The sequence below is a fragment of the Marmota flaviventris genome, chromosome 12 (genome assembly GCF_047511675.1).
Source record: "Marmota flaviventris isolate mMarFla1 chromosome 12, mMarFla1.hap1, whole genome shotgun sequence".
Lineage (NCBI taxonomy): Eukaryota > Metazoa > Chordata > Mammalia > Rodentia > Sciuridae > Marmota > Marmota flaviventris.
Genome location: NC_092509.1, coordinates 102,661,104 through 102,683,281, shown reverse-complemented (window position 1 = coordinate 102,683,281; position 22,178 = coordinate 102,661,104). Strand labels below are relative to the sequence as shown.

At 42.1% G+C, this 22,178-nt stretch overlaps 1 protein-coding gene across 1 annotated transcript in view; it reads right to left on the bottom strand.

Moving 5' to 3' along the window:
* Slc9c2 (solute carrier family 9 member C2 (putative)) overlaps positions 1-21,804 on the bottom strand; it is a 54,947-nt gene extending 33,143 nt beyond the window's left edge. Inside the window, exons 1-10 of the mRNA XM_071619755.1 lie at positions 21,729-21,804; positions 20,668-20,863; positions 19,069-19,169; positions 17,660-17,788; positions 12,353-12,518; positions 7,270-7,386; positions 5,762-5,923; positions 4,871-4,970; positions 4,455-4,598; positions 1,427-1,595 (exon numbers count right to left, since the gene is read on the bottom strand). Coding sequence (XP_071475856.1) covers positions 1,427-1,595; positions 4,455-4,598; positions 4,871-4,970; positions 5,762-5,923; positions 7,270-7,386; positions 12,353-12,518; positions 17,660-17,788; positions 19,069-19,169; positions 20,668-20,797 — 1,218 coding nt within the window. The 5' untranslated portion in view covers positions 20,798-20,863; positions 21,729-21,804. The remainder of the gene's footprint in view (positions 1-1,426; positions 1,596-4,454; positions 4,599-4,870; positions 4,971-5,761; positions 5,924-7,269; positions 7,387-12,352; positions 12,519-17,659; positions 17,789-19,068; positions 19,170-20,667; positions 20,864-21,728) is intronic.
* Positions 21,805-22,178: the final 374 nt, after the last annotated feature.

Below are 22,178 nucleotides of genomic sequence, written 5' to 3'. Positions count from 1 at the left end.
AAGAAAATATTACCTCAGTTTTCAAAAGGCAAGCATTGCTCATTTAACCACCAACAAAATTCCACCTTAATCTTTTATCATTAATCTTTACACTGTCTCCAGGAAATAAGCTGAGACAAAAGGTCAGTTTTGTGGACACTGTTTGAACACGATATACCAGGGAAGAAATTATACCAGGAAGAATGTGAACAAAGGAAAAGTAATAGGTTGTGCCAGATAAGGACACTGAGAGAAGAGCTTTCAGCCATCACAGACGTGGCTGTACACGTCCTGTACACATGCAGGATGGGGAGACACCCAGCAGCCAGGCAGGACAGGGACATACACCTGCTATCAGCATTCACCGTGGCTACTGAGAGGCCGTGAGGGAGCAGGCTGGAGCTGTGGTGCAGTTTGGAGAGGCACCAAACACAAAAAAATCGACAAGTGCCTCTGTAAGCCTGGGCTTTGCCATTTATTAACCATGTGATTGAGGCCAGTTAGCCCCTCTGAGCCCCTCACTGTAAGACAGAGTTGATCTCTCCAGGGTGTTTCCCATCTGACTGGTAACAGTCCCCTCGTGTGCCTGGTGAACATACTGATTCTGCAGATCGTGATTACAGATCGCAGAGCCAAGAGGATTCTTCACATCAGACAGAGTTAGGAAACACTATGAAATGGTACCCAAATGCGAGTTAACGTCTTGTCGACTTGGTTTTAAGCCAATTCATTGCTTATAAGGGAATCAAAGGAGCTGAAATGTTGGTTATTATAATTTTCCTTTGGAGTAGGGAAGGACAAGCCACAGGTTTACGGGAACTCCAACACGTTTATAAATCTTCAGGATAGATGTGGTGAGGAATATGATACTCCATCAAGAAAAGCACTTCCTCTTAAAAATTCCTTTAATTCCAGACCACGTGATAACAATTCTTAATGCAACACTATTTAAAATCTTTCTTGCCTTAGTATACTTCACCAGCATTTCCGTTCTTGTTCTGACAGATGTAGGGATGGGAATGCTCTCCCTAAAGACATTATTTTTTTCCATGCTTTCTGACATCAATTGAAAAAGAGCATTTGTATAGTTAACGACATTTATGGAGCATGTATAAAGGGTCAGCATCATCTCCAGCCTCAACTGGAAACTGAGGCTCAGCAAGGCTGGGAACTTCTGCAAGGTCACCCAGACCAGGACTGGTGGAGTCAGGACGGTAAGGCAAGTCTCCTTAGCACCCCTGTCCTAAACACATGACCACCGGTCCCTGTCACAATGTCAACATTCAAGAACTTTCCTCTGAGTCCCTTCTATTTAAAAGGATGCATTTAAAAAAAATCTAATTCAAAACCAGTTAACTTTATTATCTGAGTATAGTAACAAGTGCCACAGGATAAGAAAAAGTGCATAAATACTAGTAACCATGAGACGCGATTCTTTTTTCCCTACCATTTGTGGTGCCGCTACTTTTTGATCAGCCAGATTATAAATATCAGGAGACAAAAGTAAGCTAAAAACTCCTTTAATTCCAGACCACGTGATGACAACTCCCCATCGCCAACTGTACTCATAACTGGAATGCATCAAAATCGGGCTCACAAAAATAACAGTAAGCAACCTGTGGACAGAAAACATTGAAAACGAATAAATCACACCTCACATATGAATGTCACTTACAGACGAAACCATCTACTCAATCCTGAATTTTTCAAGAAAGAGAGATGACACAGTTTACTGGAAAGTCATTCAAGCTTTCTGGGACTAAACAAATCTATCTAAATTTTCTGTGTAATACCAAGTCTTGAAAAATAATGCTCGGAGTTCCATGTATACATACAATGATTTACCATTAACACTATTGTGTTCTATTTGCATGTGGGTGGTAAATGCCGGCATGGAGACCTCTTCAAAGAACGTTGACAAGATCATCTATTCCCTGAAGGGTCATAAAATGACTGGATTCAGAATCCGGAATGGGAAGACATATTGTAGCTACATGAATAAACTTAATCCAACTAAAATTTTCCTTAGCTTCCATAGAATCATCCACTAAATGTCACACAAATCATTTCAACTTGTGCCTTCTTTCTATCTAGGTCATTTCTCTATAGGATCCCGAGGGAATCCGTGCCAAGAGAATATCAGCACTATAGTTCAGATGAAGATGAGTGTAATAATCAGACTGTGTGCAAGGGTGGCACTGAAAACTACAGGAGGTATTGCAAGTCCAAGAGTCTGGTCCTGTGCCTGGCACATAATAAATGTTCAGTAAAGTTAGTTGCTGTTGTTGTTATTGTTATAATATATCTGTCCTTATTTTCTCAGAATGAGAAAGAACTTTCAATGCAATGGAAGGGCTTGAACAGAAAGCATTGGTAGCTATCCATCCACACCCCAGTCTTCACCTCACATGGCCCCAGAATGCTTACTCCAGTTTGAAGGTTTTTGAGTCCCTGACTCCACACCTACAAGAATTCTTCAGGCTTTGGAAAAATGGCAAGTCAGTCACCTCTGCTTACAGTTAGGGTTTCTCTGCCCACATCTGCTCTCTGCCATCCCCCTCTCCAGTCCTACAAACTGAGGGTGGCATCCAGACACCTTTCTCCTTCCAACTTTTTGGTCTGGGGTTGGAGGATACTGGTTCAACCAGTTCCACTTTAAGTCCTTGGGTTGCAGAGCTGTGCAAACATGCCTTGGAAAATAAGTGGTCCTTCAACTTAGAAGCCAACCAATGTGGTGCTTTAGATAAGTACACTGGAACTTAAGTAAGTGCTCAAAGTGACATAGTGACAAAACTAACAAGTGTGAGAGGTGGAATTTGCCCTTGGAAATAAACACACAAATTATTCTAGGAAGCAATGACCAACTCAGGTTTTTTTAAAGTTGTCCAGATAGGAAAGCAGAGAAAAGATAATATTAGATAACTACTGGTTGGACAGCCACATAGGTCTAGCAGGTGGGCACCAAGACCAGGCCCAGAACGGACGGGACAGAGGATGGAGAGGGCGGGCAGGACGACGGCTGCACACGGTGCCCCTGGAGACAGTACAAGTGAGAATCCAGGAGAACATCTTACAACCCAAGCTCCCTTGGCTATGGCCTTGTGTGGAAATGGCACCGCCCTGGAGTCCCACGGAGGACACAGCTCTCGGGAGCAGGCAGCAGCATTCTGGAAGCATGCCTCGTGGATCAGACTTAAATCCCAATCCCAGACCATGTGCCCACAGGTAGATGCTGGGCTGGATCTGGAGTCTCTGGGCTTCAGCTGAGGTCTGATGAGAAACGCCTGTCTCACAGGGCTTCACTCACACTAATGGCAAATTATACATGGAAAGTGCTCCATAAATGACTTTATCCTAACGATGGATTACAAAAAAAAAAAAATGATGATGAAAGTCCACAAAAATGTTAAGAGCCATTAATCTAGTCCAGTGGTGCTCACACCTGAACCTGTCCGAACCCCCCGGAGAGCTTGTTAAACCACTTCCTATCTCACCTCCAGAGCCCCCACGCAGGAGAACCACTGGAATGGGGCCATGAACTTTCATGCCTGGCAGGCTCAGGAGTGAGGCTGCGGCTGGTGGTCCACCTTCTCTCAATTCACAGGTGAAACCTTGGAAAAGAAACGCTCCCCACCTGCACAGCAGCCCAGCCTGCGCCCCCAGCAACCAGGCAGCCTCTGCCCCTCACAGCCACAATTGCTCTTGTCTGTGTTCCGCTGCTTCCCAATTCTGGGCTCGAGAACTAAGCTTATGGTGGGACAGAAAATTGGTGCAACCACTATGGAAAGCAGGTTCCCCAGAAAACCTGGAATGGAACCACCATTTGACCCAGTCATCCCACTCCTAGGTCTATATCCAAAGAACTTAAAATCAGCATAGTATAGTGACACAGCCCCATGTATTGAAAGCAGCTCAATAAACAATAGCTAAGCTACGGAACCAATCTGGGTGCCCTTCAATAGATGAATGTATAAAGAAATTGTGGTACATATACACAATGGAATATTACTCAGCCATAAACAAGAATGAAATGACAGTATCTGCCAATAAATGGATGGAGTAGAGAATATTATGCTGTGTTAAATAAGCCAATCCCCCAAAACTAAAGGCTGAATGTTCCCTCTGATACGCAGATGCTAACACACAATAAGGGTATGGAGGAGAGTGAAGAATAGAAGTTCATTGGATTAAACATAGGGGAAGGAAGGGAAAGGAAGGGAGATGAGAATAGGAAAGACAGTAGAATGAATTGGACATAGTTTTCCTCTGTTCATATATGAATACACGACCAGTGTAACTCCACATCATGTACAACCAAAAGAATGGGAAGTTATACTCCAGGTATATGCAATACATCAAAATACATTCTACTGTCACGTGTAACTGAAAAACAAATTTTTAAAAAAGAATCTAAGCTCAGTGAAACAAGCTTTAAAATATAATCATTAAATAAATAAATAAAATATAATCATTACCTTACAAGATTCACTGTCACAAATAAGATGAACATGAAAACTACGGTGCGGAAACTAAAATACTTGATTTCTCCACATCCAACCACGATGCCGAAGAAAGTGTATATCAAATGGTGGTACATAGAGGAAAATATGGTCAAGAACCTAGGGCGATGGAAAAGGATGCCATTGTAAGCAATGCATTTTAAAACTATTTTCTTTTTCACACAAACACATCTGCCTTATGCCCGTCTTTCTCGGCTGAGTGAAGGCACTTGCTTTCATCACTTGTTCTACAGACAACGTTTTACAGTGCTCTGTTGCTGGGCGTGGTGGCACACACCTCTGATGCCAGCTGGCTCAGAGCTCCTACAGGGAGTCTCGTGAAGCGTCCACCTTCCATGATCTCTATACCACGTGCAAAACAGGAAACTTACTTCGTGATTATGAACTCCATCCTCGGCTTGAAGCTTAAGGAATCTAAATTCAGTCCTACAGTGGCCAAAGCAACAATGCCTGACATTCCAAAATATTCCACTGGGGAGAGAAAATGAATAAGTAAAACAAATGCATGTAACTCTGCACACTGAGGTACTTTATCTTGGGTGAAGAATTGGGGCAGGGGGACTTGAGAATGGTATTTTTTCCTTACAGTGCAGCTTCAGAGGATTTGCCGGATAGGATCAGAAGCTAGCAAACTTTTTCTGTAAAGCGCCAGATAGTAAATATCTAATCTTTGGGGGCCATTCAGGCACCTGTCACAACTTGACTCAGGCACTGTGACGCAAACCCAGTCATAGATAATATGCAGACAAATGAATGTGTATTCAAATAACTTTGTCTAGACACTGAGATTCGAATTTCACACAATCCTCACATGCCATAAAATATTTTTCTTTCTTTTTGTTCTTTTTTAAGCCATCTTATGATGTAAAAACCATTCTTAGTTAGCAGGCTGTCCAAAACCAAGCAGATTTGACCCAGCTGAGGACCGGCTTTGCGATCTGTGCTGAGCACCTCTAGGACACTTGCTGCCCGGGCCAGGGCTGCAGGTCCATCTCAGGGCTTCCTTGACCACAGTCCCCCCAACCCCGAATCCTGTCTTGCTTTTGCCTTCCTAACGACAGTGGGAATTCCCTGGGCTCTAAACAAATGGGTGAATCTAGTCTGAGGCAAAAATACCAACCATGAAGAATGTCTGAATATCCCCAAAACCCAACAGCCCCAGGTTGAAAAAAACCTTCAAATAGCACATTAAAAACATCAGAATCAGATACAAAAGAAGAAAAAGAGTGTGAAACCTTTTTTTGTACTTATTTTTGCCTTACCCACGTAGAAAGTCATATACACCATTGAAAAGCAGAGGATGACATTGGTCAGTGTGTTGCTAAAAATGTCAGTCAATATAAACTGGATGACTCTTGCACACCAGTATCCACAGATTATGCTTCCAAAAATGTCCAAGCTGAGTCCCACAATGATATGTAACTCTACAGGAAAAAGAAAGAGAGCGCTGAGCTGTCACTTTGGCTTCTTTTACCCTTGGCACTTTGGTTTGTGCTTGAGATTTCATGTGGAGATCTCGTTCTTCAGCAGAAGGGAGTGTCCCAGGAAAGCGGTTCTGTTGGGATGTCCTTCCTGTGCAGTCTGCAGCTTGAGGTTCACTCACCCAGGGAAAGAAGGTTCACACATCCTCAAGAGTCAGGCAAAGTGTGTAACTGTGAAAACCCGTGCATGTGAATCTCCAAACAAAAGTCAACCAGCTGGGGATGCAACTTGGTGACTGAGCTCTTGCCTAGCAGGTGTGAGGCCCTAGATTTGATCCCCAACATCAGAGGAAAAAGAGACAAGCAATTCCAATTAAAAAAAAAAAAAAAAACATGTCAGGGCCAAATGAAACCTAGCCAGGGTCCTGTCAAACTGCAGTCGGTTTGTGACCCCTGCTCCAGCCCGGGGGCTTTTGAGAAATGGAGAGGTGAAATTTTCATTAACTGAGGTACGGGTGGCAGTAGGCGGGTGTGTGTCAGGGTAGTCCTGAACAACAAAGTCCTAAACAGTAAAAATGGTCCCCGGCAAATGCCTCTGGTGTCTTCATGGGGACGTGCCCCAACCACGGGCTGCCCACCACTGTCGAGAATTGCCTCCTCTTGCAGTGGCCACAAACAGAGATGAGGAGGACACCCTTTCCTCTCCATGCTCTTTCTTTCACCCCTTTCCTCTTTACTAGCACCCCATCTGGAAAATAGCCAGGTAGCCCGCCCCACACCTCAGTGATGGTCAGCCACACAGGTCTGGCACTCCTCTCCCTGGTGCTGCTGGAACACTCGGCTTTCACCCTCAGGCCCAAATCCAGGACCAAGCCAACGCGTAACATCCATTCACTGAGAGCAGACTGATCCAGGTAAGAAGCAAATCTGCACCAAATGATGCAATTGTGATGTGGGCACGTGTGTGCGCGTGGGCGTGTGTGTGCGTGGGCACGTGTGTGTGCGTGGGCATGTGTGTGTACATGCGCACATGCAAGCACAGTGCTGGGAATCAAACCCAGGGCCTTACACATGTGAAGCAAGCATTCCACCACTGAACCACCCCTCAGCACCCCCATATATATGTATATATATGCATATCAAGGGAGATAAAATATTTTTTTTCAATGTTCTTTGCCCTATACTGACCAAGAAAACACATAAATGGGCATCTTTTTCTTGTTAACCAATACATCATTTTAATTGGTTCAAGAGTAATGTATAGGGAGAGCAGTAGAGACATCTTGGAAGCATTTTCATTTCAGTAAGAAGGACTTTAGAAGATGTACAGACCCCCCAAATGGTCCTACCTGTAAACATGGTAAGCTGTTCTGAGCTGACCCGAAAAATTCCAAAAAAAATGCAGGCAACACTACAAATGATCAATGATTCTCCTCTAATCATGTCAATGTACATTTTAGAAAGGCCTGGAAAAGGAAATAAAGAATATAAACTACTGAGGTACGTAAACATGATGCCCTTATTCAGGGAACAAAGAGAAGGAATAGGAGACAGGGAAATTGACAGAACAGAAGGAGAGGGGCTGGGGTTGTGGCTCAGTGGTAGCACGCTCGTGTGGCATGTGCGTTCGATCCTCAGCACCACGTAAAAAATAAATAAATAAAGGTACTGTGTCCACCTACAACTAAAAAAAAAAAAAAAATTAAATGAAAAAGAAAGAACAGAAGGAGGAAACAGCCATGAGTGGGATGGGTCTCTAAGACAATCACAGTTGTCATTTTAAATTTTTCCTTTGTGCCTTCTGAATTTCCAGGGACAGAGGAACATGACAACAGCACTCCTTGTGTTGGCCAATGCCTCCACCATGCTCGAGCTACAAGATGAGACAAACCTTAGGACTCTCCATTCAACCTGAATACACATGAATCAGACCCCAAAAGAATATCATTGCTGAGTACAAAGTATGATCCAGCAGTTCTCCTCCTGGGTAGATATGCAAGAGAACCTAAAGATGCAAGTCCACACAAAGGTCTGTATGTGGACATTTGTCACAGCTGACTCATCATAGCCAGAAAATAGGAACAAGTCTGCGTTCATTGGCTAATGAGTAGATAAACACATGCGGTCTCTCTCTCCACAGAAAGATATGAAGTACCTACCAACTTGTGTTATAACTCGGAGGACCCTGAAGCATTATGCTCAGTGAAAGAAGCCAGACACAGAGCCTCTTACCGTAGTCCCCCCACCCCCACCCCCCGCCATCCGAGGCTTTGCTTTCCATAATTTTATTCACCCGAGGGCAACTATGATCCAAAAATATTAAGTGGAAAAATTCCAGAAATTCCTATGTTTTAAATAACTTATTTAATATATTGTTACAATTTTTCTAGTCATTATTAGTTATTGTTAATCTAATTTATAATTTTTTATGATAGTTGTATAAGGCAAAGCATCGTATTTATAGGCTTCAGTACTATGCATGGTTTCAGGTACCCACTAAGGGTTTTGGAATGTATCCCTGATGGATGGGGGAGGACAACTATATTGTATGGTTTGATTTATATGATTGTCCAGAGCAGACACATAGATACACACCAAAAATGGAGTAGAGGTTACCAGGGGCTTGAATATCGAATTCTAAATTTCTATCTGATAACCACTTTCTTCCTGAAGGACTTCCTGTACCTCTTTTTTTTTTTTTTTTTTGTGGTGGTGGTGGTGCAAGCTGCTGCTGAGAGATTCTATCAGCTACCATACGTTTAAGGAAGTATTTTGCCTTCACTGTAAGTTGTTTTCACTGAGTGTAGAATTTTAATCTGGGAGTGATGTTTTGGTACTCTAAAAATGTTGCCGCACTGTTCTTGGGTTTGCTTGGTTTCTGAAGAGATTTTCTTTATTATAATTGTTCCTCTGTATGTAAAATATCTTTTTCTCAGGCTGCTTTAAATTTTTTCTCTTTATCAAAACTGGTTTTAAGGGATTTATTTTTATGTGCCCTGGCATAGTTTTTTTTGTGTGTGTGTGTTTGTGTGTTGTGTTAGACTTGGGGTTTATTAAAATTCTTCGACTTATGGCTTTAGTTTTCATGAAACTTAGAAAATTTTTATTTATCATTTATTCAAATATTTTTGTTTTTTCCTTTTTCTCTCTTTCTCCTCTTTTGAGACATGTATACCAGGTCACCTGTAGTTGTCCCACACCAATACTCAGTTCATTTGTCCTCTCAGTTCATTTTTCTCTGCGCTTCATTTTGGGTAGTTTCTATTGTGGTGTCTTCAAGTTCACTAACCTGTCTTCTTCAGTGTCTAATCTATCTACAGTGTGGTTTTCATCTCTAGAAGCTTGATTTAGGTCTCTTTTATGTACACATAAAAGAGACTGGTGGGCTAATAAACTAGCTCTCCAAAATTTAAAAATGCCCAATTGGCAGTGCTTGCCAATTCCATGAGTACACACTTCAGCCAATTCTAAGCTACTGATGATTAATAATTGTGTTTGCAAAATTCCTGATTATTTAACAATTGGCCCTTATAATCTGGTATGAGCAGGTTCTACACTATGCTCAACCTTTCCTTTATTTTTGAACTCTTGGAATATGTCTGTAATAACTATTTTTTTGAGAGAAAGGTTCTTGCTATGTTTACCAAGTTGGCTTTGAACCCCTGGGCTCAAGTGATCCTCCTGCCTCGACTTTCCAAGTAGCTGGGACAGGGGTGCAGCGGCAGGTCCAGCTTGGGATAACAGTTCTAATGTTTGTCTGGACTAACTATCATCTGTGTTATTGCTGTGTTATTTTCCTGATTATTTTTCATGCTGGGTAATTCTTACTAGATTTCAGACTTGTACATTTCCCCTTCATAGGTACTGTGTATTTATTTCTATAAATATTCTTGAGCATAAGAACATAGTTGAGTTACTTGGAAACAATGTGAACACTTGAGTCCTGCTTTTAAGTTGTGAGCACCAGAGCAGCCTTTAGTCTAAAACTGATCCTTCCCACTACAGCAGCAATAACCTTCCATGGCCTCTCGCTGACATCCCATGAGTTATACTGTGTGGAAGGAAACCTGACGGGAGTTACTCCCTTTTCTCTCCCCAGTGCTGGGCACTCTGCTTACATGCAAGCACTGATACTGACCCAGTCAAAGATCCTTCAAGGCAGCTATGGTCTCTGTGAACTCAGGCTGCCTTGGCCCCACTGGACTCCCGGCTCCAGCACTGCTCAACTTACAGAAACTACCAGGCTCCAACTAGGTTATCCTCCCCCCACGGACACCTGAAAACTCCTGCCAGGTGGTGAACGGAGGCCAGAGCCATCCAGAGTCCATGGGTCTCTCTCCCTTTTTCTCCCCCACCCCCGAGGAATCACTGTCCTGCGTCATCTGATGGCCAATATCTAAGAACTATTTTTTCATACATTTTGTCCAGTTTTTTAGTTGCTTCAGGCAGGAAGGTAAATTCTACCTGAGCCACAGGGGTATAAAACTAGAGGGCCCCCCCCCGTCTTTGGTGAGTTAGGGAACTGCGACTGGGGCCAGCCCTGGACTTCTTTTACTTGACAGCAGAAGCCCCAAACTCAAGAACATGTGACCCAGGGTGGCACATTATGCGCCTAATGCAATGGCCAATTGATAGAGAAAGGATTGCACAACTATACACATTTTAAAAGCAGCTGTTTAATATAATCCATCATATATATTTTTATAATTATATTTAATATTATATTTAATAAAATCCATCAAGACCTAAACTGATCACATTAGGTGACAATTTTTTTTAAGTGAAAACAAGACCTAATTAACATTCTGATTTTTTTCCTTTGAGGTTTTGAAATGTAATTGAGTAAATGTAGAGAAAAGTCATTTTATATTATTATTTCTAAGGACATTATATCTAGTTTAAAAGAAAGGAAATCTCTGCTTTTCGATGTTTGATCTGGATGTAAAACACCAGAATATTCCAAAGCTCAGGGTCAATGTCAGAGGCGCTCAGGTGTGACTGTGGATTAATATTTAGCTGGTTGTGTCTCTCTTCCTGCTTCATTATCATGGCCCACAAAAAAGGCAAGCTCAGCCGCCCTCACCACCTGCTGCCAAGTCTGTGACGAAGGTACAAACCCCTGCTTCCTCAGGACTGGAGTCAGCACATGGATGTATCTAGTGAGGAGATCCTTTAATTCTTCTCCCAGATTCAGTGAGATGATGAGGGGCAAGTAGAAGTTTGGCAAATGAGGTTATATGTTTGATTTGTAGTTGTTTTTAACATTAAAACTTGATAGTAACTACTCTTCGGTGTCTTTATTGTAGAACTAACATATTGGTTCATTGCAAAATTTTGAAAAGGGAAAGAACAAAAATCATCTGAGTCCACAACCCATATACAGCTATTTTAACTTCAAAATCTTTTTTAAGTGTACAAAGAGAAAAATTTAGAGCACAGGATCAGACTCTTGGAGAAATAAAACTACCTTGTAGCAATTTAGAACATTACCGCCGGGAGTGTCTAACACCCTTCTCTGCTGTCCCAGGTACAATGAGTGTAAAAATGGGAATATCGCACGGGAAGCCAGGAGGTTTCTCCTCCAGTCATAAGGTGATCTGTTTCCTCTAAATACAACCAGTGCTTTGAAGTTAGTTAGGAAAACATTTGTGAGTCAAAACCAGTAACCATAGCCTCTATTTCATGTTTTTACTGCTATGTTAATAAACATGACAATAGGAGGATATTTCAGGATGAGATCACCTTTCACCTCACTGTGTAGTATGAGAAAAAACACAAGACCCCAAACCCTCTTGGAAATAAGCACTTACTGAAAAAATACATTGAAGTGCCAACCTAAATCTTTACCTCCTCTCTTCAGCTGCCCAACCTGAGTTCTTTCAAAAGGGTACCATTTTTTTGTTGTTGTTGGGTTTTTTATTTTTATTTTTATTAGTATACATGGACACAATATCTTTATTTTATTTATTTTATGTGGTGCTGAGGATGGAACCCAGGGCCTCACATATGCAAGGCAAGCTCTGTGCCACTGAGCCACCACCCAGCCCACCAGGGAACCAGTTCTAATGAGAGGTAGCAAGGCCTTGGAAAGGGGTCTGTATTTTCTCTCTTTATTGGTAAACAAACTCACCAATGTGGAATCTTTACCTTGTGGCTTAGAATTCAGTGGCGGAGAACAATAAGGCCAATTTTTGTCACCTTCCAGGAGGGTCACCTTTCCCTCAATTTTATACCGACACTATTTACCTCAGCTCCTCAGTGACGGCCTTCTCTGCTCTACCTCCTTCAAGTCCAACAGTGCCCTGCCCTCAAGGACGAGAGCACCAATTCCTGCTCTGCTCAATGCACCATTTATGCAAGGAAAATATAATCAAAAGAAAAGAAAGTACCCTCTTATCTTCAAGGTGAGAAAAAGAAATAAATGTGACATACCAAGAGTTTTTAGTGAGCTCACAGAATGAAGAGGATCCGTAATGCTGAGAGTGATGCTCAAGAGTAAGCAAGATTGAAAATCCCATGACTCCGAATTGAATTTCAGAACCACATATCCAATTATGATGAATGATATAGAAAAGCTAATAAATCCAATTAACAAAACCTGTGAACCAATTCACAATAAGGTATTAGATTTAATATCCAAAGATGGCATGACTGCTTTTTGTTCTAAGAATAAAATCTTGGTTTTATATACCTATTTTTTTCATTTTGTTATTTTTAATTGACACATAATAACCATACATATTTATGGGATACAAAGTATGCATTGTGTAATGATTAGATCAGGGTAATCAGCATATCCACCACCTCAATTCATCATTGCTTTGTGTTAGGAACACATAAATTCCTCTGTACTCTTCTTTTTTGTAATATATAATAAATTCTTGTTAATTAGAGGCATCCTACTGTGCTAGAACTTAATTCTCCCGTCTAACTGTACTTTGTACCCAGTAACCAACCCTTTTCTCCCCTCCTCTCTACTCTGCAACAGGGACAGGAGACTCCTGAAATGCTTGAGATACAGAAATTCATGCAATTTTCTATTTCTGTAAATACAAGAAACTTATTTTCCAAAATTATCCCTCAGGGGGAAAAAAGTTGTTATTCAGTCCTTTCATTTTCCACCTCTATCTTTTGTTTTATTTTCTGTGAGTCTCTGCAGCTCTCCCTTTGATCTCTTTCACTGAATTAGTTGAGCTCAGCCATCATATTTTCAACTTTCAAGATCTCTTCCTGGTTCTTTGTTCTTTCTATGGTATTACTGCCTTATTCCTTGTTGTTTCTCCAAGGCTATTAGTTATACATATTTGGAAGTTTTCTGTCCCTTATTTTTATCATAAAGAACGCTAATTTGGGAGCTGGGCTTGTGGCTCAGTGGTAGAGTGCTCGCCTAGCATGCATAAGCCACTGGGTTTGATCCTCAACACCACTTGAAAATGAAATAAAGATATTGTGTGTCCACCTGTAACTGAAAAATAAATATTTTTTAAAAAAGAATGTCAATTTTGTCAAATGCTCTCTTTATATTTATGGTGATATCACATGACTTTTGTACATAAATCTCTTAAGAACATGAATTACATTGAGTTTTTTTTAAATGTTAAATTAACCTTATAGTTTTAAATAAACACAATAGGATCATTCTGTTTGATTGTTCGGTGGTGGTTATTGTTTGTGGGTGTTGGGTTTGAACCTAGAGTCGCAAGTGTGCCAGGCAAGCGCAGGGCCTCATCCTCAAACATACTTTTATTATCCCTATGTCCCTAGATACATTGTGCCAAAAAAAATAGTATAGAATTCTTCTAAGTAGGTTTCTGTGAGTGAGACTGGCTCATGAAGTTTCTCTTATCATTCTTCTCCAATTTTGGTGTTCAGACCAACCAGGCTTTAAAATAAAAATATGGGAGCATTCCCCCTTATATTGTTGTTTATAAAACATAAGATTGGGGTTATCTTTTTACTGAATCACAGGTCTTGCATTTAAAATAGTCCGAGTCTCATATTTTCCTTTTTAGGCGATTCTTATCTACTAGTTCAATTCTAATGGTTACAGAGCCATCAAGGTCTTTTAAATTCTAGAGGAAGCCCTTGGCAAGTTGAACATTTTTAGCAATATTCCATTTCTCTAAAGTTTTTAAATACTTTTTTCATGGAGAAATTGCCATCAGAACCAGAGGGATGCAACTAAAGCCTTCTTAAAGGGAAATTTGTAATTTTAAATGCATGTATTAAAAAATAAAAAGGGAGAAAAGAATAAAGATTGAAAATATCACTAAGATTAAACAGTAGATTAGACAGTGCTAAAGTAAAAGTGGTAAACGGGAAGCTGCATTTGAGGAAGCGGCAGGCGTGCCTTGTTTTCTGTGCTTCTCAGACGCTGGTTTGCTGGTTTGCTTGTTGCTGTTACCAGCTGAAGGTCCATAGCAACCCTGCAATAGCAATTTTTCCAATAGCAGGGGCTCACCTCGTGAGTCTATGTCACATCCTGGGGTTTCTCAAAACATTTCATTCTTTTCCATTATTTCTGGTCTGTTATGGTTATCTATGAATGGTGACCTTTGATATTACTATTGTGATTGGGGGTGCTACAAACCCTGTCCAAACAAGACGACAAACTTAATCAATAAGTGATGTGTATGTGCTGACTCTTCCTCCAGCCAACCATCCCCCCATCTCTCTTCCCTGGGCCCTTTTATTCCCTGAGATCCCGCAGTACTGAAAGTAGGCCTGTAAAGTGAAAGGACCTCACACCTCTTCTCACTTTAAATCAAAGGCTGGAAAATGATCTGGCTTTGGAAAGAAGGCCTTGAACAGCCACAGTAGGCTGGAACCTGGGCCTCTTAGTGCAAAACAGTCAAATTGAGAATGCAGAGGCAATGTTCCTGAAGGAAATAAGAAGGGTTGCTGCACTGAACAGTAAAAGATAAGAAATCCAGCAGTCTCTTCCTGATAAGGAGACCCTGTTAGTACACAAGATGACAGCAGCCACCGGGTTCCTCTTAGCCAAAGCCCAACCAGAGCAAGGCCCTAACTCTCTTTAATTCTATGAAGGCTGTGAAAGGTGAGGAAGAAGCTTGAAGACCACAGAGGTTGGTTCATAAGGTTTAAAAGAAGGAGCCGTCTCCATAACTGCTGCTGCTGGTGAAGCAGCAAGTGTGGCACAGAAATTGCAGCCTGTCACCGGGAGACCTAGCCAAGGTCATTGCTGAGGACGGCCTGGCCAAGCATTATTTCCAGTTGAGGTGGAACAGCCTTCCCCTGGAGGAAGATGCCATTTAGGACTTTCATAGCTAAAGAACAGCAGTGGACGCCTGGACTCAAGTCTTCAAAGGACAGGCTGACTCTCCTAATGCAGCTGGTGACTTGCAGGGGAAGCCAATGTTCCTTGACCATTCTGAAAATCCTGGTGCCCTTAAGAATCACACTAAATCTACTTTGTCCTCTAAAATAAACCAACCAAGCCTGGACAACAGCACATCTATTTACATGATTTACCTAATATTTTAAGCCCACTCTGGAGACCTATTTTTTGGGAAAAAAAGATTACTTTCAAAATATTATTGCAGTTTGGCAATGCACCTGGTCACCGGGCGCTCTAATGGAGAGTGCAGAGACTAATGTTGTTTTCATGCCTCCTGTCACAACCCCTGTTCTGTAGCCTATGGGTCCAGGAGCAATTTCCACTCTCAAGTCTCGTTATCTAAGGAATACAGCTCATCAGGCTACAGCTGCCATTGCCACTGACTCCTCAGATGGCTCGGGGTCAAGGAAACGGAAGACATTCTGGAAAGGACTCCTCGTTCTAGACACCGTTAAGAATGTTTGTGACTCGTGGGAGAAGGTCAAGATGTCAACCACCAGGAATTTGGAAGAAGTTGATTCCAACCCTCATGGATGACTTTGAGGGGCTCAAGACTACAGAGGCAATAGAAAGAGCTAGAAAGCTGGAAACAGAAGTGGAGCTGAAGATGTGACTGAATCGCTGCAATCTCAGAAGAAAACACGGAAAAGATCTGCCACTCACAGAAAAGCCAAGAAAGCGCGTTCTTCATATGGAATCCCCTCCTAGTGAAGATGGCGTGCCCAGGGATGGCACGGCAAAGATAGAGCAAACTGTTACACGAACCTGGTTGGGACAGCCGTGGCTGGGTTTGAGAGACCAACTACAGAAGCAGCTCTGTGGTGGCAAAACAGCCACCAAACACCTTGGCCCCACACAGAGAAATTTTTTGTGAAAGGAGGATGCAGGAAACTCCTTTGTCACATTAAGGAACTGCCACAGCCGACCCAGTCTTCGGCCATCACCACCCCTGATCAGTCTGGACATCTTGAATTAATATCAGTTGATTGACTTTTAGCTTTTGGGGGGATTTTGTGTATTTAAGCCTTAAATTTTTTTTGATAGGTAACAGACAGGAGCAGTGGGGACACAAAATTAAGGGAATCATCCTATAAAGTGGGCCCACTGCGCTGATCCCCCCACATATCCTTTCTTTTAAAAACAAATAAACAACAATTTACTTGCAAACTGCCTGGCTAAAGTCAATTGGATATGTTACATTCCTCAGCAAACAACCTGTTATCCGCAAGAGAAATGTAGGCCTGAAATGCTGTTAAAGAGAACACAAGTTACCCTGAAAGTTTACACACACCAGATCCCAGAACTCGGGGAGATAAGAATGATGTCCCCAGTCATAAAATCTGCAAGAATAGGTTCAATATAGGATGGGTCAGCATGGGCCACAGTGACCTAGAGTTGTCATGCAGAGTGGGGACTGAGTTGTCCAGCTGTCAGTCAAAATCCAAGAGGTGAACCTGAGCAGGACTCTCTAAACTCCCCTGAACCGCCAATAAAACTGGGGGGCGGGGGGCCACACTGTCCTTTTCCTCTCTGAGAGGACTCACTCTCTCTCTTAAGAGTGTCCCCTTTCCCATACCTTTAATAAACTCATGCCTGCTGCTCTGAGCGACTTGTTTAAAATCTTTCTCTTGTGATCACAAGAATGGGGTGAGAAGGGACTGCGGTGGCTGCCTCAGTTTGGCCACTGATGCACGCCCTGGAACAGAGTGAAAAACCGGGCAGATCTGCAGGTGGCCTATCCCAGGGAGCCTGCTGGCCTCCTGCAGGCTGTATTTGGCTGCCTGCCCCCATAAGAAATAGGGGAAAGATGGGAAGAGAAAAAATGAACTTGATCAAAAGGAGGGAGAGAAACAGCCAGAAGCAGTTATAATTTATAGGAGCAGAAGCCAGGTGACAAACAGGAAATGCACACGTGAAGATTTGGGGAGTTAGTCAGACCACTGGGGGAGGGGGCAGTCTCCACTGTGTTTCCTGGGCACCCATCAGGTGGAGGGTTGTAGCCCTTCAGTTTCTACTGTCAGCACCAGCAAGTTGCTCTTAAGTTCAGAGGGGTCCCCCAATTCAGTCTGTTCCAAGCTGAGCCAGGTGTGAGACCAGAACCCAGGTCCTGACATTGATGGATGACTTCTGAGCCACAGTTGGCTTGTGTACAAAATGGAGATGATATTTACCTAGTGCCTTTTCTTGGTGGTCACTAAGCAAATATTAATCCCTCCCCCCAACTCTCTTTAATTAATGGTTCTACACAATGAAGAGGGTAAAACAACACAAAAGGCAAAATTCATTAATTCATTAATGAGGAATCTGCTATAAAACAATCATTTTTGATCAACTTGAATAAGCAAGAATGGACTGCAGTTTGTTTCAAAATGTGTTCTTACCTGCCACAACACATTCTTGACTACATAAAAATCCACATCCAAAGCAGCCACAAATACAATTAAAGGCAAAAAATAAGAATAAAGCGAAAAACTTGGTGTTCTTAGAAGAGGGTAAACAACTGGATACACCTAATACAAGGCAAATGAGAAATTAGTTTGCTGCCATTCTCAGATCTTAGAAATTAGGTCAATTCTATGTCCATTCATGTAGACTTTAGAATATGCCCATTTACAACCAGTGAGAGATTATCTCCAAGGTCAGTCTCAGAGTCCTAGAGTAGCAGAGACAGTAGAGAGATAGATCAGTTGATAGACACAGAGGCAAATATACAGTCTTCTATTTACCAGGGAATTTTTAGCCATATGAACACTGCCTGTGGAGGGTAGCTAGTTTATAAAATAGTGATGTGCCTACCATCAGTAATACCTGAAATAATTTCAGGTGATTCACAGATAAGCAATTTTTTTATTTGACTACTAGATATTTATTTTAATTGGCTTTAAGCAGGAAAAGCAATACTGCATAGGTACCTGTGGTTTCATATAAATTTGCTTAAGACTGAAAAAATCCTTCAGTTAATCAGTAGAGAAAAATAATACATAATCGTATAATCGGTTATATAATTAGGAAGGCTGCACATAGCATAATGGAAAACACAACAGTGATTGGTGTGCTGCAAATATTCCCTCCTAAAAAGTTTATTTTGGCCTAGTCAATGGATTAACTATCATTATTTAACCTCTCTGGGTCTCAGTTTCCTCGTGTGCCAAATAAGAACAGAGAACCACTTCCACTGAGTGGCCACAAGAATGAATGTATTAATTCAGGACTTAATTAGTTAATAAATTAGTAAATAATATAATAAACACTCAAAAGATGTTAGCTAGCAAGAGCAGTGGTACATTAGGATGACCAATAGACTCTTACAAACCTGGACAGGTAAAAAACATTATCTTCATTGTTTAAAAATAAAGAATAAGCAGAGGCAAATGCTTATCAATCATATTGTTATGCAGTTGAAATCAGGAGTTACTAAATCAATGAATTTTTTTCTCTTGCTTGGCTTTTACATGCAATCTGCCTCCTCATGGAAACAACTGCTGCGTGTTATAAGGGGCCTCTGCAGGGGAGATAAAGAAGCCTGAGCAAGGCTGGAAGGCCAGAGACAAGAACCCAGGAAAGCCAACCAACCCCCTCACTTACCAATTATGGGTTTATCTGGACTTTCCCTAATCATTCATCCTTGGTTGTGTTTTTCCATTTGCCAAATATTTTAGACTAGGTGAAGTTTTTTGAATAGCTGTTCACATTTTTTTAAAACATTCATGTTTGGGGATGAGATGAAAGTGGACCTTGTATTTGATATTTGTCCTTTAATTTATTCTCTCATTTATTATACATACAGTACCTCAATAAAATGGTAAGCCAGTTGTCCTGTTATAAATCCTGATACAGAAAGAATGGTCAAGACAATGACTTCAGAATTCTTGAAAAACATCCTCGAGAATCCTAAAAAAAAAAAAAAAAAATTGCACCATTTAAACATAACTTTTACAGTTTCAAAATGCTAATTACCCTCATTTGATCATTACTCATGTATCAAATTATACCACACTCCATAAAGTGTCAATTTTTAAAAAATTTGTTAAAGAGTAATTGTGATCACTTTCTGCACTGAGAAAATTCAGAGGGCAGAGGAAAGTAGAATTTTACAAACCACCACTCAGGGCTAGGGTGAAGCTCAAAATAGAAAATAATAACGATTTATAGTTTTGAAACGATTTAATGTTCACTCTAGTTACTTATTTTAAACCTTTCTGTGTGTTATATTATTGTGAGTGAATATCTGATGGTCATTACAAATGCTATTATGTGTAAGACACACAGACTGTAGCATCCCTCACAGGTGAACTTGGAAAATATTGAGGCTTCAACAGCGCCCCACTTGCCAACCCAGCCGACATATTAGGAACACCATATTGGTATCTTACCAATGGATCTGAAGGTGAGAAATAAGGAAAATCCAGTCTTAGTACCTACATCATTCATCTTATTAATAATTGCTCATCCTAAGCTACTTCAATGTATGTTCTATAATTTTTCCTAAAAGCCAGAAATACTTTTAACTGACTCTAACCATAAAGAAAACTGCCATCACAAGACAAGGAACAAAAGGTGCTTGCTTTTCTCTAACTGCATTTTTGAACAGCTGACATTTTTCTTTTTCCGAGGTCTAGAAGCTTTTCTCTAATCGCTGGCGTTGAACTGTGATCAGAGATAAAGCACCTGTGCTATCAAGTGCATTACTGTATCTGCATGAATTCCATTTGCCACACCTATTCCATTCTTAATCATTGTTTAAGAGCCTTTATTTGTAAAGGCTTTCCTAGTTTCCTCTGGAAAGTGGGGTAGGGGTGAAGAAAAAAAAATCACATCAGATGCTGTAATAAAATGTGCAAAATTAATGACATCAGCTATGCAAATTGTACCTCTGGGCTTTGCCCAGTTGTCAGGTTTGGTTGGGTCAGGCCTGGCCAGGCAGGCACATGAGGTTCTCTCTCCTCCTTGGTGCCAGACACTCAGACAGTACCTTCATGGCTATACTTACCATGCTGCATGGTAATTCCTGGCTGGCCTGTCCCCACATGAGAGGGCTCCATGAGGCTAAGGACGGTCTCACTCCCCTGGTGTGAGACAGTGCCTACCACACGGCCATGCCCAGCCAATGTGACTGGCTGAAGGAACGTCAGTAGATGCTACTGAAACCTGAGCGAGGCTAGACTGGCAGCATCCAGTCACACGTGAAGAGTCCTGGGCCTCTTCTTTGATGTGGTTGTGATCACTTTCTGCACCAAGAAAAGTCTCAAAGGACCAAAGGAAAGTCGAGTTTCACAAACCACCGCCCAGGGCTAGGGAGAAGCTCAATGGCACAGTGCCCACCTTACATGTGCCAGGCCAGGGGTTCCATCCTCGGTACTACAGGGCAGGCTGGGGCAAGGAAACCTACCTCCCAAAACAAGAGTGCCACATATAAGCATCATGAAACGGTCCTTCGTGGTGAGGAAACCAACTGGCCTCCCGCAGAGTAAGTCAGGTGTGGTGCCTTCTTTCGGTGACCAGAAGGAAGAATTCGACATCTTTGCTTCTCCAGACCTAACTTGGTGGATTCACGTGTGTTATGACTTTCTCTGCTACAGACTAACCTGCGATAATGTGCAAAAGAGGAACATGAGGCGGGCCAGGTCTCCATTCACCCCTCCTGCTTCTGTCCAAGGTTGTCCCAACTCAGACCTGAGTGCTTCTCCTCCTGTCCAGGAACACATTACTGTGTCCTGTCTGACCTCTTGCTCCAAGAATATTGGAGCAAGCGCTGGCGTTTCTTCCTCTTACTACTACATGCATGTGGGAGAGGGGCTGTACTGATTCCTGCACTTTCTGTCGTCACCAGGTGGTCATGTGTTTCTCAAAGGCCTGGGCCGAACACTGGCTTTCATTAAGGACATGCACACAGGTGTGGCACAAGATAGGTTCTCCACAAACATGTGAGGATCGAGCCCTTTGAGGGGAAGGAGCAAGGTACCTGGTTCTTCATTCTCTGTGGGTGAAACTCCTTTTAGAATTCCATTTTTCTACTCCAACCCCAATACCTCTTTTGTCTCTCTCCGCTTGATCCAAATCCAAAATAGCAAATAGGAAACAAGGTCAGAGTTGAGTGACGGCCAGTCAAGGTTGGGGTGAGGATGGGAGTGAATAAGGTAAAAGCAAAGGAAAAGACCGAGGGTGAAGTCTGATCACACTGCACTGCTGACTGACCTAGAGACGTCCCCCTTCAGAGGTGCCCGATGACAGGCACATGGCTTGCACATGAATAACTGATTCAACCCCCGATCCCCACTGCAGCTGGTGCCCTGAGGTAGGGCTTAGCCAACCCAAATTCACAGGGTGGTGCTGAGAAGGACTTCCGTTGTTTTATTTTTCCTCACCATTAGCCTTAACCTACAAACTCCTAGAAGTTTCTAAGTAGCCCAAAGAATACTTAAAGTTTATCTCTGTTCTCTAGTTTGGTACCTGTTTGGTCCACAGGTTACAATAATGCAGATGTGTAGCCAGGAGTGAGTCAGAAGTGGACTCAAAATACTACATCTTCAAGTCACATCACCTGTCCCCGAAGCGGCTCTTCAGGTCTGTGGCATCCTCAAACCGCAAATGTCAATGATCCTAAATCAAGTTCTTCTCCAAACTACCAAGACCAAAGGTAATGCTCTGCCAAGCCCAAGCTGGTTAAATGCTGAGAGCAAGACGGAGGCTCTCAAAATCCCAGAGCCAGCCCCGCCTCTGTTTGCGGGGGACACCACACCAACCGATAGCCAGCAAGACTCATTTGCATGCCCACTTCCCATTGGCTTCTTGCCAACTTGCTCTTGTTCTGATTGGCCGCATGATTGTCCCCACCCCCAATTCAGAAGAAGCTAAATCCTCTGGTCCCAGGGAAGCGTGTGGTTCTTAAGCTCTTGTCTA